The 13,082-nt window shown below is 53.2% G+C and overlaps 1 protein-coding gene and 1 pseudogene across 3 annotated transcripts in view; both read left to right on the plus strand.

Annotated features, from left to right (window-relative positions):
- The window catches only part of CERCAM (cerebral endothelial cell adhesion molecule), a 37,226-nt gene extending 30,248 nt beyond the window's left edge, over window positions 1-6,978 (plus strand). For 2 of the 3 annotated variants that reach the window (XM_017848186.1, XM_017848187.1), the window contains 5 exons: window positions 247-379; window positions 3,441-3,568; window positions 3,753-3,956; window positions 4,992-5,244; window positions 6,481-6,978. In XM_017848186.1, the coding sequence (XP_017703675.1) occupies window positions 247-379; window positions 3,441-3,568; window positions 3,753-3,956; window positions 4,992-5,244 (718 nt within the window). In that variant the 3' untranslated portion in view covers window positions 6,481-6,978. The remainder of the gene's footprint in view (window positions 1-246; window positions 380-3,440; window positions 3,569-3,752; window positions 3,957-4,991; window positions 5,245-6,480) is intronic. The other variant, XM_017848188.1, reaches the window with a different exon arrangement.
- A 4,578-nt stretch (window positions 6,979-11,556) lies between these two features.
- Window positions 11,557-13,082, plus strand: part of LOC108512786 (protein PAT1 homolog 1 pseudogene) — a 3,925-nt pseudogene continuing 2,399 nt past the window's right edge.

A 13,082-nucleotide genomic window follows, 5' to 3' on the forward strand; every position in this document is an offset into this window, starting at 1 on the left:
TGCTTGAACCTGGGAGGTAGAGGTTGCAGTGAACTGAGATCGTGCCACTGCAGTCCACCTGGGCAACAGTGGCTCCAGTTCCCCAGGTCCAGTCCCTTGACAGCTTCGAGTCACACAAAAGAGTTACAAGGCAGAAACCTTCTTCAAACCCGACTCCAGTGTGACTGTCCCCACCATGCACAGGCCTGGCCCCTCTGGAGGGGTCTCTGGCAGGCACCCCTCACCCATCACACCTGTGTCCCTCAGGATGCTCAACAGCAGTGCCATCAGGAGCCTCGGCGTAGACCTGCTCCCGGGCTATCAGGACCCCTACTCAGGACGCACCCTGACCAAGGGCGAGGTGGGCTGCTTCCTCAGCCATTACTCCATCTGGGAAGAGGTGAGGGCGCCTGCTTCCTCCACCCACGGCCTTTGGGGAGAACGGGGCCAGTTTGTTCTATTCACTGCTCTGTGAACGAGTGCATGAATGAAGACATGCATCAAAACCTGGCCAGCAGCTTTCAGTCTCCTCTGTGTTCAGCACCCCAGCGGTGCCCGTTTGCATTCTGCAGTCTCTCTTAAGCACCTAATGTGTGCTAGGAGATATTCTGCTCTGAGAACACAGAGGAGGACAGGAACAATGCATGTCTGCTCCTTCCTCCAAAAAAGAGATCCCCCTGGGGCTCAGGGACTAGAGGGGGGTTACTGAAATCAAGAAAAAAATCAAGAAAACCAAGCTTGCAGTGGAGGGGAGAGGTATGGGCCACTTTTTTTTTTTTTTTTTTTTGAGATGGAGTCTTGCTCTGTCGCCCAGGCTGGAGTGCAGTGGCCGGATCTCAGCTCATTGCAAGCTCTGCCTCCCGGGTTTACGCCGTTCTCCTGTCTCAGCCTCCCAAGTAGCTGGGACTACAAGCGCCCGCCACCTCGCCCGGCTAGTTTTTTGTATTTTTTAGTAGAGATGGGGTTTCACCGTGTTAGCCAGGATGGTCTCGATCTCCTGACCTCGTGATCCTCCCGTCTCGGCCTCCCAAAGTGCTGGGATTACAGGCTTGAGCCACCGCGCCCGGCCTAGGTATGGGCCACTTTAAAAGGCGCCTGTTGTGGGAGGGGTCAGAGTGGGTGTCACCATTGAGGGGCAGGGAGAAGGGCCTTCTAGGCAGAGGAGAACAGTGGGTGCCAAGGTCCTGAGGCAGGAAGGTGTTTAGGAACAGAAAGAAGGAAGCCTGGGACTCAGCATGTGCTCAGTACTTGGCCTGGAAGCCTCAGCCCAGGGGCTGGGAGTGTGAGCGCAGGGGAGAGGTTGCTGGACACGGCTGGAGAGAACAGGGGAACTAAGCCCTCCAAGGGCAGCCCCTCCAGGAGATGGGACATGGATTCCTTGTTTTTATTCTCTGCTATAGCCAAATCTATGTGCATGTGTATGTGAGCATTATGGTTTTTTTTTTTTTCCTGAGATGGAGTATTGCTCTGTCGCCCAGGCTGGAATGCAGTGGTGCAGTCTTGGCTCACTGCAACCACTACCTCCTGGGTTCAAGCGATTCTCCTGCCTCAGCCTCCTGAGTAGCTGGGATTATAGGCATGCACCACCACGCCCAGCTAACTTCCAACCTCAGGTGATCTGCCCGTCTTGGCCTCCCAAAGTGCTGGGATTACAGGCATGAGCCACCACGTCCAGCCTATGTTGACTTTTTTACCATCTCAGAACATGGTTCACTACTTTTTTTTTGAGACAGGGTCTTGTTCTGGCACCCAGGCAGGAGTGCAATGGCATGATCTTGGCTCACCACAGCCTGGACCTCCTGGGCTCAAGCAATTATCCCACCTTAGCCCCCACCAAGTAGCTGAAACTACAGGTGCACGCCACCACACCCAGCTAAATTTTGTATTTTTTGTAGAGACAGGGTTTCGCCATGTTTGGCTAGGCTGGTCTCGAACTCCTGAGCTCAAGTGATTCCACCCACCTCAGCCTCCAAAAGTGCTGGGATTATAGGCATGAGCCAGCGCTCCCAGCTTCACTATTTCTGAGCTGATTTCCTTTTCTTTTCACAGAAGTTATCAAAAGTAGTTTTCCAAAAGTTATTCTGAAGTAACTTTTCCAAAAGTTATCAAAAGTACTTTTTATTTGGGATATTCAGGGCTGGGGTCTTCCCAATCCCCACCCAGCCCAGCTTCCTTTAGAGAATAGCAGGAGAGGCCAGGCGCAGTGGCTCACGCCTGTAATCCCAGCACTTTGGGAGGCCGAGGTGGGTGGATCGCCTGAGGTCAGGAGTTCGAGACCAGCCTGGTCAACATGGTGAAACCCCGTCTCTACTAAAAATACAAAAATTAGCCAGGCATGGTAGCGGGTGCCTAGAATCCCACCCAGCTACTCAGGAAGCTGAGGCAGGAGAATTGCTTGAACGGGGGAGGTGGAGGTTGCAGTGAGTCATCGCGCCACTTCACTCCAGCCTGAGCAAGAGCGAAACTCCACCTTAAAAAAAAAAAAGAAAATAGCAGGAGGCCAGGCCAGGTACGGTGGCTCATGCTTGTAATCCCAGCACTTTGGGAGGCTGAGGTGGGCAGATCACGAGGTCAGGAGTTCAAGACCAGTCTGGCCAACATGGCGAAACCTTGTCTCTACTAAAAATACACAAATTAGCCTGGTGTGGTGGCGGGCGCCTGTAATCCCAGCTACTTGGGAGGCTGAGGCAGGAGAATCACTTGAACCCAGGAGGCGGAGGTTGCAGTGAGCCAAGACCATCTTCGGATGGGAACTGCAAGCCTCTCCCCAGCCCCCAGAGGGTCAGGCTTCTGGGCCCAGCCACTGTCTATCATGCCTGCACTCAGGCAGCTGGAGGGGTGGGAGGGGAGAGGCTCCTGGCCTTGGCCATGGCTGCCTTGGCCTCCACCGTTCTTGCTCCTCTTCCATGCAGCCCCCTGACTTGGGAGGCCATTTCACTCCAGTCTGGGCAACAAGAGTGAAGCTTTGTCTCAAAAAAAAAAAAAAAAAGAAAGAAAGAAAAAAAAGAAAAGAAAATTGCAGAAGGCCAAAGTGGCCAGCTGGGCCCTGGCGTTCAGCAGATGCAGGTTCGCATCCCAGCTCCGCCACTTCCTGGCTGTGTGTCCTTGGACAGGCAGTTTCCCATCCTTGCGTGTCCACCTCCCTCCTGCAATTGAGGATCGTCATTTCCTGCCTCCTGAGGGCCTCTGGAGATACGCAGTGGCACAGCCCTGGGGTACAGTAGCACTCAGGGAACGTAGCAGGGGCCATGGTTACCATCATGATTCTATCTGGAGAGCCTCAAACGCCAGAGTGAGGTTGGGATTTCAGGTCCCGGGCAGTGGGGCCCCCAGCAGACTTTGGGGCAACTGCATGATAATGCCCAGGCCAACCGAGGCCAGGTAGAGGCTGTGGGCTGCAGCGTGGAGGGAGGGACAGCTGAACTCTGAAGAGCCATTTCCCACCCCATCGTGTATCACAGGTGGTTGCGAGGGGCCTGTCCCAGGTCCTGGTGTTTGAGGATGACGTGCGCTTTGAGAGCAACTTCAGGGGGAGGCTGGAGCAGCTGATGGAGGACGTGGAGGCAGAGAAACTGCCATGGGACCTGATGTAGGCAGCCTGCGCCCTCAGGGACGAGGGGGCGGGGTGGGCCTCCGGAGTCTGCCTTTTCCTGCTTGGGACCCTGGCCAGCCCCTCCCCCAAGAGCCTGGCCCTGTAGGAGCGGGTGCGGGCTGGGGGGTCTCATGATACCCAGGACCTAAGAGAGTCCTGGGCCTCTTGGTGTCACTTTCAGCTACCTCGGGCGGAAGCAGGTGAACCCTGAGAAGGAGGCAGCCGTGGAGGGGCTGCCGGGCCTGGTGGTGGCCGGGTACTCCTACTGGACGCTGGCCTACGCCCTGAGCCTGGCGGGCGCCCGTAAGCTGCTGGCCTCGCAGCCTCTGCGCCGCATGCTGCCTGTGGACGAGTTCCTGCCCATCATGTTCGACCAGCACCCCAAGTGAGGCTCTGATGGGGGCCGGGCATGGCAGGGCAGGGGCGTCCCCTCCAGGAACTCACCTCAATCAATAGGAAGTCCCCTCACCGGGCAGATGGGGAGACTGGGACTGGCAAGGCCAAGTCATTGGCCCAGGTCACCAAGGAGTGGCTCAGCCTAACCTTAGAGTCAGACCAGTCTCGGTGTGTATTTTGCGCAGCGCACGCAGGCGTTTTTTTGTTTTTTTTTTAATGGAGTCCTGCTCTGTTGCCCAGGCTAGAATACAGTGGTGTGATTTGGACTCACTGCACCCTCTGCCTCCCAGGTTCAAGCAATTCTCCTGCCTCAGCTTCCCAAGTAGCTGGGATTACAGGCAAATGCCACCACACCCTGCTATTATTTATTTATTTATTTGTTTGTTTTTGAGACGGAATCTTGCTCTGTTGCCCAGGCTGGAGTGCTGTGGCAAGATCTTGGTGCCTTGGTGCGATCTTGGCTCACTGCAACCTCCGCCTCCCAGGTTCAAGTCATTTTCCTGCTTCAGCCTCCTGAGTAACTGGGATTACAGGTGCTCTCCAGCACACCCAGCTAACTTTTTTGTATTTTTAGTAGATACGGGGTTTTTCCATGTTGGCCAGGCTGGTGTCGAACTCCTTGACCTCAAGTGATCCGCTTGATCACTTGAGTGCCGGGATTACAGGCGTGAGCCATTGTATTTTTGGTAGAGATGGGGTTTCGCCATGTTGATCAGGCTAGTCTCGAACTCCCAACTTCAGGTGATCTGCCTGTCTCGGCCTCCCGAAGTATTGGGATTACAGGCATGAGCCACCACACCTGGCTGCATGCAGTTTTTAATCAGATGACTTCGCTGTTCTCAGCCTCCGTTTCTTCATCTGGAAAATGGAGATAGTAGAGGTCCCACTGCTCAGGGCCGTTGTGAGGACTAGATGACGGGGAGTGAGGTGCTTTGGGCAGGCAAGGTGCCTGGCTCCAGGCAGGCGTGTGACCAGGTGGTAGGGGCCCGCCTTAGTCCTCCTGAGCTGTCCTCTCACCTTACAGCGAGCAGTACAAGGCACACTTCTGGCCAAGGGACCTGGTGGCCTTCTCCGCCTGGCCCCTGCTTGCTGCCCCTACCCACTATGCCGGGGACGCCGAGTGGCTCAGTGACACGGAGACTTCCTCTCCATGGGATGACGACAGCGGCCACCTCATTAGCTGGAGTGGCTCCCAAAAGACCCTGCGCAGCCCTCGCCTGGACATGGCTGGCAGCAGTGGGCACAGCCTCCAACCCCAGCCTCGAGATGAGCTCTAGGTGAGGCCGGGGTGGAAAGAGGCCCCAGCCCCGTAGACCTTGGCTTGCTCTCCCCTTTGATGGCATGACTATCTCTGGGGTTGTTTTCTCCCTTCTCAGCCTTCTGTCTCCCTCTCTCCATCTCTAGCTTTGCCTTTGTGTCCTTTTTTTTTTTTTTTTTTTTTTGAGACGGAGTCTCGCTCTGTCACCCAGGTTGGACTGCAGTGGCATGATCTTGGTTCACTGCAAGCTCCGCCTCCCAGGTTCATGCTATTCTCCTGCCTCAGCCTCCCAAGTAGCTGTGACTACAGGCGCCTGCCACCATGCCCGGCTAATATTTTTTTGTATTTTTAGTAGAGACGGGGTTTCACCGTGTTAGCCAGGATGGTCTCGATCTCCTGACCTCATAATCCACCCGCCTTGGCCTCCCAAAGTGCTGGGATTACAGGTGTGAGCCACTGTGCCTGGCCATGTTTTTTTTTCTTTTTGAGACAGAGTCTCGCTCTGTTGCCCAAGCTGGAGTGCAGTGGTGTGATCTTGGCTCACTGCGACCTCCACCTCTCGAGCTCAAGCAATTCTCCTGCTTCAGCCTCCCTAGTAACTGGGATTATAGGCACCCACCGCCAGGCCTGGGTAATTTTTGTATTTTTATTTTTATTTATTTACTTATTTTGAGACGGAGTCTTGCTCTGTTGCCTAGGCTGGAGTGCAGTGGCATGATCTCAGCTCACTGCAAACTCTGCCTCCCACGTCCTGGGTTCAATCAATTCTCCTGTCTCAGCCTCCCAAGTAGCTGGGACTACAGGTGCCCGCCACCACGCCCAGCTAAATTTTGTATTTTTAGTAGAGACGGGGTTTCCTCATGTCGGCCAGGCTGGTCTTGAACTCCTGACCTCAGGTGATCTGCCCACCTCGGCTTCCCAATGTGCTGGGATTACAGGCATGAGCCACCACACCTGGCCTTTTGTATTTTTAGTAGAGACGGGGTTTCACCACGTTGGCCAGTCTGGTCTTCAACTCCTGACCTCAAATGATTCGGCTGTCTCAGTCTCCCAAAGTGCTGGGAATTATAGGCGTGACCCACTGTGCCTGGCCTCTGTGTCTGTCTCTAATTGTACCTTCAGCTGTCTCTGCATCCCTTTCTAGCTCTTCCTCTCTCTGCCTGTCTCTGCCTCTGTTTTCCTATATCTGTCGGTATCTGTCTCTCTCTGATTCTGTCTAATTCTCTTTCTCTTCCTGCTCCTCCTGTCCCACCAGGTCCAGGTGATGACTGCAAAGGAGTGCCCAGGAGCAGGCCACTACTCCCCAGAGAGCAGAGAAGGAGGTTGTTGGCAGGGACCACAGTCAGACCTGGCCACCACCTTGGGCATGGCCACTCTGCCCTCTGGACCTGTCTTTCGTCTGGAGAAACCACTGAGAGATGGATCCCATTCCCTAATGGTCTCACAGCAAAGGAACAGGACTTCCAGGCCCCTTGACCCTGCCTGGCCTGATTCAGGGCCTGGTGGCCCCCAGCCTTCTGTTTCAAGCTGGGCATACCCCAGGCGCCCTTCCCTCCCTAAGGACTCAGCTGAGGGACCCCTCTGCCCCCTTCTACCTCCACCTCAGCACCCTCCCCCAGCTTGATGTTTAGGTCTTCCCAGCACCCTCCTCCCTAGCCGGTGCAAAGTACAGGGAGGTAGAGGAGGACCCTTGCAGACCTGTTGCCCAGCACACAGTAGGCCCTCAATAAGAGCCATTTGCACTTTAAATATATATACACGTGTGTGTGTGTGTGTGTGTGTGTGTGTATTTATTGCCCAGGCTGAAGTGCAGTGGCGCAAACCCAGCTCACTGCAGCCTCAACCTCCTGGGTCAAGCGATCCTCCTGCTTCAGTCTCCCACATAGCTGGACCGCAGGCACGTGCCACCATGCCTGGCTAAATTTTTTTTTGTATTTTTTTGTAGAGACTGGGTTTTGCATGTTGCCCAGGCTGGTCTCAAACTCCTGGGCTCAATCTACCCACCTTGGCCTCCCACAGTGCTGGGATGAGAGGCCGTGAGCCACTGCACCCTGCCACTTTATATATGTATATATATATTTGTTTGTTTTTAAGATGGAGTCTCACTCTGTCACCCAGGCTGGAGTGCAGTGGCGTGATCTCAGCTCACTGCAGCCTCCGCCTCTTGGGTTCGAGTGATTCTCCTGCCTCAGCCTTCCTAGTAGCTGGGATTACAGGCATGCGCCACCTCGCCCAGCTAGTTTTTGTATTTTTAGTTCATATTTTTAAACTCATGGCTGAGCCTCTGCATCGCAGCTGGCATGGGAGGAGGCTTCCTGATCTATGGTTGAGCAATTAAAGGGGCAGAGATGGGAGGACAGGCGAGGAGTCAGGCCGATCCAGCATTGCCTCTGTGCTGGGTGATCTTGGGTGGATATCATCACTTCCTGGGCCTTAGTCTACTTTTTGGTCATTGTGGCTGGTTGGGTATAGAGTGGCCTGGCCTGAGTCCGGCCCACAGTGAGTGCTCGCCCAGTGGGGCAGATGTGGTCATCCCCGAAGTCATTACCAGCCTCACCTTGCTGGTCAGGGTGGGCCCAGCCAGTCCAAGGGCTGCTGATATCCCCCAGCTCTTCGGATCATCTCTTGTGCACCTGAAATCCTGACTTAGGGGAAGAGAAACCCTCTGGGAGGGGCTCGGGGAGATCCTGGGTTCCCCTCTGGCCCTAACCGGTGTGGCCACCAGAGGGCGTGAGGAGGCAGAGCCTGTACTTGGACAGGATGCTCCCTGCTAGGTTGGGGTCAACACCAGGAAGGGAGCGTGGGTCATAGGGAAGCTCCCCTTGGTGCTGGGGCGACCCGCAGCAGCTGATGGGAACTGCAGGCCTCTCCCCCACCCCCAGAGGGTCGGGCTTCTGGGCCCAGCCACTGTCTGTCATGCCTGCACTCAGACAGCTGGAGGGGTGGGAGGGGAGATGGCTCCTGGCCTTGGCCATGGCTGCCTTGGCCTCCACCCGTGCAGGACTGTGGCACCGATATCTCCAGGCTCCCCGTTCCTGCTCCTCTTTTATGGCGGCCCCCGGACTTGGTTGTGTGAGCACCCTGGTCTTGGCAGAGTCCAAGAGGCACTCCCTGAGGTTGGGGTATCCCTTGGCTCTGTCCTGGGCATGAGGTCCAGTATCTGGCACAGCTGTGAGAAGGACCTTGGGCCGGAGCTGTGGACTCGGTGCTTTATTTGTTCTAAGATGAAAGCCATTCATTCTTGATGGCTATGAATTCGAGCAACTCACTTCTCTCCAGGCTCCAGGTGTCCCCTTCATGCGTTAACCTTTATTAAGCACCTCCCAGGGGCCACGATCAGGCCCTGGGGATTCAGCAGTGAATGAAAGTGACAAAAACTCCTGACCTCATTAAGCTGACATCCTTTTTTTTCTTTTTTTGTGACGGAGTCTCATTCTGTCACCTTCTGTCACCACACCCAGCCAAAACTGACATCCTAATGAGGGATGCAGACAAAAACAAGGAAAGATTAGAGGGTGTGAATTGCTATAGAGAAAAATGAGGAGGGGGGAGATACAAAGTAAGATCTAAGAAGTTAACAACTGAACAAAGACACAGGAGTGGGCCAGGCATAGTCGCTCACGCCTGTAATCCTAGCGCTTTGGAAGGCCTAAGCAGATGGATCACTGGAGGCCAGGAGTTTTAGACCAGCCTGGCCAACACAGGGAAATCCTGTCTCTATCAAAAATACAAAAATTAGCCAGGTGTGGTAGCGAGCGCCTGTAATGCCAGCTACTCGGGAGACTGAAGCAGGAGAATTGCTTGAACCCGGGAGGTGGAGGTTGCAGTGAGCTGAGCTTGTGCCACTGTACTCCAGCCTGGGCGACAGTGAGACTCAATCTCAAAAACAAAAGACTTCACTGGGCGGGGTGACTCACACCTGTAATCCCACCACTTTGGGAGGCCGAGGCAGGTGGATCACGAGGTCAGGAGTTTAGGACCAGCCTGGCCAAGAAGGTTAAACACTGTCTCTATTAAATACAAAAATTAGCCGGGCATGGTGGTGGGCGCCTGTAATCCCAGCTACTTGGGAGGCTGAGGCAGAGAGTTGCTTGAACCTGGGAGGCGGAGGTTGCAGTGAGCCAAGATCACACCACTGCACTCCAGCCTGGGTGATAGGTGATAGAGCGAGACTCCATCTAAAAAAAAAAAAAAAAAAAAAGACTTGCAGGAGGGGAGGGGCTGAGCCTTGGGGATAGCAAAAGGAAGAGCTTCCAAGCAGAAGGAACAGCATATGCAAAGGTCCTAAGGGAGGAGCAGGACTGACAGTACAGAGAGAGGAGGAGCCAGTGTCTAGAGTTGATAGAGCCAAGGTTGGGGCCAGAGCAGGGATGGTCATGAAGGCCATTTTGGCTTTTACTCTGAGATGGAGCCCCCAGAGAGATGGAGGCAAAGAAGTAACCATCTAACTTACATTTTTACATGATCACCCTGGCAGAGATGTGGCATGATCTCACATAGTGTTATAAGATCACACCGGCTACTGTGCTGAGAATAAACTGTAGGGAGGTCTATGGAAGAAACAGGGAGACCAGTTAGGAACCCACTGTAATAATTCAAGCATGGCTGGGCGCGGTGGCTCACACGTATAATCCTAGCACATTGGGAGGCCGAGGTGGGTGGATCACCTGAGGTCAGGATTTCGAGACCAGCCTGGCCAACATGGTGAAACCCCATCTCTACTAAAAATACAAAAATTAGTCAGGCGTGGTGGTGGATGCCTATAATCCTAGCTACTCGGGAGACTGAGGCAGGAGAATTGCCTGAACCTGGGAGGCAGAGGCTACAGGGAGCCTAGATCACACCACTGCATTCCAGCCTGGGCAACAAGAGTGAAACTTAGTTTCAAAAAAAAAAAATTAAGTGAGAGTGGTGGTGGGCACTTGTGGTCTCAGCAACTCATTAGGCTGAGGTAGGAGAATCGCTTGAACCCAGAGGCGGAGGTTGCAGTGAGCTGTGATCATGCAATTGTACTCCAGCCTGAGTGACTGAGTAAGACTGTCTCAAAAAGAAAAAATAAAATTTGAGATCCAAAAGGATATGTCAGGTAAGTAGTTGGATACATAAGTCTGGAATTCAGGGCCCTAGTCTGGGCTGGAGACAGAAGCTTGGAACCCTTCAAGCTGTATACTCCTCCACCAGTTACCCAGGGACCCTGTTAAAAGGCACATTCCTGCCCCCTCCCAATTCTCTGAAGTTTCTGATTTAGTAGGCTATGGGTGAGGCCTGAGTTTTTTACTCTCTCTCTCTCTTTTTTTTTTTTGGTAGAGACACAGTTCTCACTGTGTTGCCCAGGCTGGTCTCAAACTCCTGAGCTCAAGTGATCTTCCTGCCTCAGCCTCCTAAAGTGCTGTGATTACAGGCATGAGCCTTTTTTATTTTTATTTATTTATTTTTGAGACAGAGTATCATTCTGTCTTACTCTGTTACCCAGGCAGTGATGTACTCACCAGAGTACAGTGGTGCTCTGTACTCTATACCACAGCTCATTGCAGCCTTGACCTCCTGGGCTCAACTGATCCTCCTGCCTCAGCCTCCCAAGTAGCTGGATCTACAGGCCCTTGCCACCACCCTGGCTAATTTTTAAATTTTTTGTAGAGGTGAGATCTCGGTATATTACCCAGGCTGGTCTTGAATCCTGAGCTCAAACAATCCTCCTGCCTCAGCTTCCTAAAGTTCTGGGATTACAGGTGTGAGCCACCACACCCAGGCTGGTGTTTTGTTCTGTTTTGTTTTGAGACGAGTCTCCCTCTGTCACCCAGGCTGTAGTGCAGTAGCAGGATCTCAGCTTACTGCAACCTCCACCTCTTGGGTTCAAGTAATTCTCCTGCCTCAGTCTCCCAAGTAGTTGGGATTACAGGTGTGAGACACCACGTCCCCCTAATTTTTGAACTTTTATTGGAGACTGATGTGAGCCACCATGCCTTGCCAAGGTGATGGCTTTTATAGAAATCTGTTCCCTGACTTTTTAAGTAGCAAGTAATACCTTCTCTTGTAAACTCCAATTGTAAGTGCTTCTGGCTCCCTGTCTGCTGAAGTCAGGGGCTATTGGCCCCTTTGCTGAGTGCCCCAAACTGCGGAGTTTCCTGAGCTCCTTTGTCTGCTTTTAAAGTTCTTTTGCTTCCTCCTTTGCTGGCATGTTGCCAGGATAAAGAACATGGAATCTGGAGTGGGTCCCACGTGGGCTGTAGTCCTGACATGGCGTGGGGAATGTGTGACCTTGGGCATGTTACTTAGCCTCTCTGAACCTTCATTTCTCCATCTTCGAGTGAGGACAATATTACTTCGTAGAATGCAGGTAAGGCACAGTGAATGGTATTTGATTATCTGGTCTTCTGATTGTCCCAGAGCCATGACTAAGGATGCTTTTTGCTCTAAGGAACCAACTCAAACTGGCTTAAGAAGACCATGTACAGGCTGACATAACACAGAGTGCAAAGCTGTAATCCCAGCACTTTGGGAGACTGAGGTGGATGGACCACTGGAGGTCAGGAGTTTGAGACCAGACTGGCCAACATAGGGAAACCCCATCTCTACTAAAAATACTGAAATTAGCTGGGCGTGGTGGCGGGCACCTGTAATCTCAGCTACTCAGGAGGCTGAGGCAGGAGAATCGCTTGAACCCGAGAGGCAGAGGTTGCAGTGAGCCAAGATCGCGCCACTGCACTCCAGTTTGGATGACAGAGCGAGACTCCATCTCAAAAAAAAGAGTCACTTCTAGGCTGGGCGTGGTGGCTCACGCCTGTAACCCCAGCACTTCAGGAGTCTGAGGTGGGCGGATCACAAGGTCAGGAGATCGAGACCATCCTGGCTAACACGGTGAAACCCCGTCTCTACTAAAAATACAAAAGCAAAATTTAGCTGGGCGTGGTGGCGGGTGCCTGTAGTCCCAGCTACTTGGGAGGTTGAGGGGGAGAATAGTGTGAACTCAGGAGGCGGAGCTTGCAGTGAGCTGAGATCACGCCACTGCACTCCAGCCTGGGCGACAGAGCGAGACTCCATCTCAAAAAAAAAAAAAAAAAAAAAAAAAAAACCCCTTTTAGATTTTTTTGAAAAAAAAACCCCACCCCCCCCCCCCACATTGGCCCAAATGGAGTCACGTGTCCATTTCTGAACCAATTGTTGACCATCACTGACAAGGAGGTGAGATTATCAACAGGCCAAGCAGACTCAACCAGGCTGGGCTCAGCCTCCTCTGCAGCAGTGTGCCATGGACACTCAGTGTGATTTATTGGCAAGTGAGCCAATAAATGTTGATCACCACCCTCTTTGGGGCAGCTGGGCAGGGCCTATGGTGGCCTATGTGGGGAAGGGTTCTATTTTATGTCCATGGTTCCTGTGGAAAGTGAACATGTTGTTCTGATGAGCCGGCTTGGCCAAGGTGGGGGTCCACACCCTGGACATCCACTTAAGCAGTCAGCTGCAGAGGGCGCCACTGCTTGTCTTGGACAGGGGACCCATGGACCTCCTGCTAGAGGAGTTCTGGTCCCGTGTGTGCAAGGTGCAGCTGGCCCAGGAAGGAGGAGGCTGGTGTGCATCTCTCCTGGGGGTAGTTCCCCAGCTCCATCTTCACAAATTTTAATACCTCCCATCCATTTGCAACTAACCTGTTCTCCTACTGGCATCTGTGACAGCTTTTTTTTTTTTTTTTTTTTTGAGATGGAACCTTGCTCAGTTGCCCAGGCTGGGGTGCAGTGGTGCAGTTTCAGCTCACTGCAACCTCTGCCTCCCAGTTCAAGCAATCCTCCCACCTCAGCCTCCCAAGTAGCTGGGAATACAGGCATGTGCCACCACGCCTGGCTAATTTTTTTTTTTTTT

The sequence above is a fragment of the Rhinopithecus bieti genome, unplaced genomic scaffold (genome assembly GCF_001698545.2).
Source record: "Rhinopithecus bieti isolate Rb0 unplaced genomic scaffold, ASM169854v2 scaffold_29388, whole genome shotgun sequence".
Classification (NCBI taxonomy): Eukaryota; Metazoa; Chordata; class Mammalia; order Primates; family Cercopithecidae; genus Rhinopithecus; species Rhinopithecus bieti.